Source organism: Physeter macrocephalus, chromosome 14, assembly GCF_002837175.3.
Source record: "Physeter macrocephalus isolate SW-GA chromosome 14, ASM283717v5, whole genome shotgun sequence".
Taxonomy (NCBI): Eukaryota; Metazoa; Chordata; class Mammalia; order Artiodactyla; family Physeteridae; genus Physeter; species Physeter macrocephalus.
Genome location: NC_041227.1, coordinates 79,888,417 through 79,893,428, shown reverse-complemented (window position 1 = coordinate 79,893,428; position 5,012 = coordinate 79,888,417). Strand labels below are relative to the sequence as shown.

The 5,012-nt window shown below is 56.6% G+C and overlaps 1 protein-coding gene across 1 annotated transcript in view; it reads left to right on the top strand.

The window, feature by feature from the left end:
- Positions 1 to 5,012, top strand: part of LOC102994725 (kinesin-like protein KIF18B) — a 30,340-nt gene that overhangs the window by 10,531 nt on the left and 14,797 nt on the right. The window contains 5 exon segments of the mRNA XM_024126802.1: positions 1,350 to 1,490; positions 1,493 to 1,504; positions 2,128 to 2,250; positions 3,530 to 3,535; positions 4,464 to 4,628. Coding sequence (XP_023982570.1) covers positions 1,350 to 1,490; positions 1,493 to 1,504; positions 2,128 to 2,250; positions 3,530 to 3,535; positions 4,464 to 4,628 — 447 coding nt within the window.

Sequence of the window (5,012 nt, the reverse complement as noted above, 5' to 3'; positions counted from 1 at the left end):
CCGGGGCACGAACCCGCGTCCCCTGCCATCGGCAGGCGGACTCTCAACCACTGCGCCACCAGGGAAGCCCTGGGCCTCGGTTTTTAAGCTATATACTCAGGTGGGCTAGTGGGCTGTCTTCAGGTCTGGTTGGCTATCACAGTCTGTCATTTCTTCAGAGAAAATGACTCACAAAAGAGTTTGTTCCAGGGCACAAGGTCTCTGAGAAAAACCCCGAATGCTGTGGCACAGACACGTGACACGTGAGCAGCTGCCGTGGCCTGGGTCACGCTGGCAACTCCCGCTCAGTGAAAGTAGCAGCTCGTGTTTACTGCTCGCTTCTGCGGGCCCATCTCTGAGCTGGCCTCTTACACACGTTGCCCGTCAAATCCTCACCATGACCAGAGCAACTGCCTCTTTTGACAAATAAGGAGACTGAGACAGGCTGGGAGACCTGTCTGAGACGTCATTTAAGCCGTTCTCAAGCCGTGCTCCAGACTGGCTCTAAAACCCATGTCCCTTAAAGAGAAAACGTTCTTTTCCTTTCTGATTTCAAATGTAACCAAATCAGTGCAGAAAATATGGAAAATATGGTTAAGCCAAAGGAAGAAAATTCAAGTCCCCTCAATGGCTGCACTGAGAGGCCGTCATCCGGTGGCAGTTTGGCGTGTGTCCTCCTAAGGCCCCTTCAGGCACCTTTATACATTTGTTCAGTGCTCAGACATCCAGCCACACTGTGGGCCAGATGCCTGCCGGCGTCCAGGCTCTGGGGACAGATGGCCAACCAAGGTGACAGCTCCATCATGGAGCTTATGTCCTGTGGGGAGCAGTTAGGGAAACAACAAACGCGTAAAAGAGCAAGATAATTGCCGAGAGAGCTAAGTAATTTGAAGGAGATATACAGGGTGGCACGGTACCCCCGTGGAGTGAGGGGGGGTGGGCACTCCCGCAGGAGGACCACTAGGCTGAGACTGGGAGGACAGGAGAGCTTCGGCGTGGGGGGACTTTCTCACGAAAACACACGCATTCGTATTTTTATCATAAAAAGGGGACTGTTCTGCCCAGGCAACCCTCTGAGCCCTTTTTTATCTCATTTCACAGAGAGCATCTTTTCAGCATTGGTAAACAGCTCTGCCTTACCCCCTTTCCTGGCTGTGTGTTATTCCACCGCAGAACATGGTGTCCTTTCTGTCTCCAGTCCCTGGGCTGTGGGAGCGTAGTCAGTGCATCCACCCTGAGCCTCCCAGGGTGGGGTGGGGTTATCGCATCCTCTGGACCTCAGTCCCTCCCCCCGGGGCCTGGGGTGGGGAGATGGCGGGGTCGGGTGGGGGGAGGACCACCTCTCCGCCAGCTGGCTTCTTTTCACTCAGACCCAGAACCGAGGCAAGAGGATGAAGGAGGGCGCTCCCATCAACTGCTCCCTGCTGGCGCTGGGCAACTGCGTCAACGCGCTCGGCGAGAAGGGCGGCAGCCAGGCGCAACATGTGAACTTCCCGGACAGCAAACTCACGTGCGCCTGCTGAAGGTACGAGCCCCAGGCCAGACACAGGCGTGGCTGCAGCATCTGACTGCATCTTTCAGGATTTACCTGGGCCTAAGGGCCCTTCCAGGAAGCCCTGAAAGCAGGAAAATCTCTGCTTTATCTGGAGAAATCATCTCTAGTCACTGCTCGAATCCCCCCTCCATCCCTCTGAGTGTGGTCCAGCCCATGCTTGCACACTCCCAGGGACAGGGAGCTCACTACCTCACCAAGGCTGCCTGTCTCATCACAGACGGTCTGAGAAAATTCCTCTTCATACTGAGCTGAATGCTGTCACCTCTATTCTAAGGCAAGGCAGGGTGTAGGTAAACAGGTAGGCAAAGCAACAAATAAATGGCTCTGTAAGTTTGGCCTCTTTGTCTAATCTACCTGCGTCAGAGTGGAAGTCAGATGGGGCGGGCCTGCAGCAGGTCCATCTCATCCTGAGCGTCACCTCCCTGAGCACTGACCCCTTGGTCCAGCCTCGGCTGCCCTCCTCAGGGTTTGGAGCAGGAACCCCAGATGGGCTGGTCCAGAGGAGCCCGGGACGGGGAGGGGAGGGATGGCGCCCCCGGGCAGGTGGGAACCCCGGTTCCCATCACCCCCCGCTCGCGCCTTCCACTGAGCAGGATGCCCTGGCAGGGAACAGCCAGATGGTGATGGCTGCTTACGTCAGCCCAGCCAGCACGCACTTCAAGGAGTCGCGGACCACCCTGCTATACGCGTACCGAGCCAGGAACATCAAGAGGAGGGTGAGCCGCTCCCTCTGTTTTACTCTCCCGCCTGCTCACTGAGTGCTACAGCTCTCCCTCCAGAGGCTCTAGGCGGGGCGGCGGGGGGGTCCCTTCCAGCTGCCGTGGCTCCTGGCGCTTGGCTTGTGGCCACACCCCTCCAATCTCCGCTCGGCCTTTACGAGGCCTTCTCCCCTCCCTTTGCTCCTCTCCTTCTCCTCTTTTATGAGGGCAGTTGGCATTGATTTTAGGGCCCTCCCTAATCTGGGATGATCTCATCTCAAATCCTTAGTTACATCTGCAAGGACCCTTTTTTCCAAATAAGGCCACATTCACGGGGTTCAGGGAATGGACTTATCTCTGTGCCTGGCATCGCTGGAAGCTCTCATTGTGACCTGATTTACTTAATTCTCAACAACCCGCTCCCTAGGAGGTGGGTCCTATTTTTTTTTTTTTGCGGTACGCGGGCCTCTCACTGCTGTGGCCTCTCCCGTTGCGGAGCACAGGCTCCGGACGCGCAGGCTCAGCGGCCACGGCTCACGGGCCCAGCCGCTCCGCGGCATGTGGGATCTTCCCGGACCGGGGCGCGAACCCGCGTCCCCTGCATCGGCAGGCGGACTCTCAACCACTGCGCCACCAGGGAAGCCCGGTAGGTCCCATTATTATCCCATCTTACGGAGTGGGCAGCTGAAGCACAGAGAGATAAAGCAACTTCTCTCACCTACCACAGCTGGGGCAGAGCTGGTGTTGGGGCCCAGGGAGCCTGGCTCCGGAGCCCATGCCTCACAGTGCTGTGCTGTTCTGTCTACACTGCTGTACTCAGTGTAAAGGAGTCATCTCTTAAGGCTGTGTGACAGTCAATGAGATAATGCACATGAGCGACTTAGCACAGGAGTGGGTAGTGCCAGCAGATGATAGGTGTTATTTTATTATCATTATTACCGTCTATCGACAGACAAGGGATGAGCCCTTCCCAGTGTCCAGCCCTGAGCGAGGCGCCCCCATAAAGCCATCATCAGCATCATCAGAGCTTCTGCTCTCACACGAACCCTGAGCTTAGCAGAGGAGAAGGCAGCTATGAGACAGGAACCCACACAGATGAGTGTTGCATTTCCAACTGTGGCAAGCGCCCTAAACGAAAGCCACAGGGCGCCGCAAGGAAGAATCACAGGGAAGGCCGAGTTTAGCGGGGTCTTCCATCAAGGGGGACTGGCTTCTGCAAGGCAGCTGAGCCCCCGGCGCTAAAGAGAGCGGGTCTGTGCAGGCTGAGGGCCGGCATGCGCATCTGGTGAAGCTTCAGGTGCGTGTGCCCTGCGGCCGGCGATGTCACCTTCCACGTCTACCAAAGAGAAACTCAGACCCACGCGCTCAGGGCAGTTGTGTCACGGGAAAGCCCCAAGTGCCCGTTGAAGAAGAGGGGACAGCTGCCTGCTGTGTCCCTGTTCCGGCCCGCTCTGCAGCTGTTACAGAGAATGGGGTAGACCCATCTGTGCAGACGGACAGCCTCTAAGACGCATCGCTGGACCAGAAAAGCAAGCTAAAGAACAGCAGCTACGGTCTGATATAATTTACGTAAACCCCCCAAAGCTGAACCCACACCCCCAAAACTCCCCACGTGTATCTCTCTAGATACATGTGTATGTACAAGACCGCACAGAGAAAGATTCGGCAGGGCACACACCAAAATGGTAGCAGTGTTTACCCATGGGGAGGGTTTTCAAAAACCTCTTCGTGGATTGTTTGAATTTGGGGTTTTTTGTGGCAAAATAGACATAACATAAAATTCACCCCTTGAACCATCTTAAACGGCCCAGTCCGGTGGCAGGAAGCACATTCACAATTTTGTGCGACCGTCCCCGCCGTCCGTCTCCAGAACTTTCATCTTCCCGAACTGAGACCCTGCCCCGATTAAACCCCGACTCCCTCCCCTCCCCCACTCCTGGCCCCTACCCGCTACTTTCTGTCTCTGCGACCCTGGCTCTCCCGGGGGCCACACGTGTGGATCATATGGTGTTTGTCCTTCTGCATCTGGCTTACTTCACTTTCCATCATGTCCACCCATGTTGCAGCAGGTGTCAGAATCTCCTTCCCTTTTAAGACAGAATAGTACTGATTTAAATTTTCCTGACAAAACGTGCTTGCGTCTTTCTGGCATAAATCCATTGGGTGACAGGTGTCCTTCGCGGGGCAGCCGGCTGGCCCTGACCTTGGCCACGTCCCGCCACCCGGTCGAGCGCAACCTGCTGAACGTGTCCTACCACATGGCGCAGTACGCGGACGTCATCTCCGACCTGGGCAGGCAGATCAAGCACCCCAAGGCCAAGGTGGAGAAGCAGGAGAAAGAGAAGAGAAGCACCCCGGCGGCCAGAACGCTCAAGGCAGGGCCGTACATGCACCCAGTGCCTCCTGCTGCTGGGCCGTCCGGGACACCGGAGGCCCACTGCGTCCCGCCCTTCCCGGAGCGGTGTCTGCACTGGGCACCCCACGCGGGTGGGTCACCCCACTCGGGTGACTGCCGAGCCCGGCCTGGCCTTTTTTTTTAATTTTTAAATTTATTTATTTATTTTTTTTTTGGCTGCGTCGGGTCTTAGTTGCCGCACGCGGGATCTTTCATTGTAGCACACGGGCTTCTCTCTAGTTGTAGAGTGCAGGCTCAGTAGATGTGGCGCGCGGGTTTAGTTGCCCCGTGGCGTGTGGGATCCTAGTTCCCCGACCAGGGGTCGAACCCGCGTCCCCTGCATTGGAAGGCGGATTCTTAACCACTGGCCACCAGGGAAGTCCCC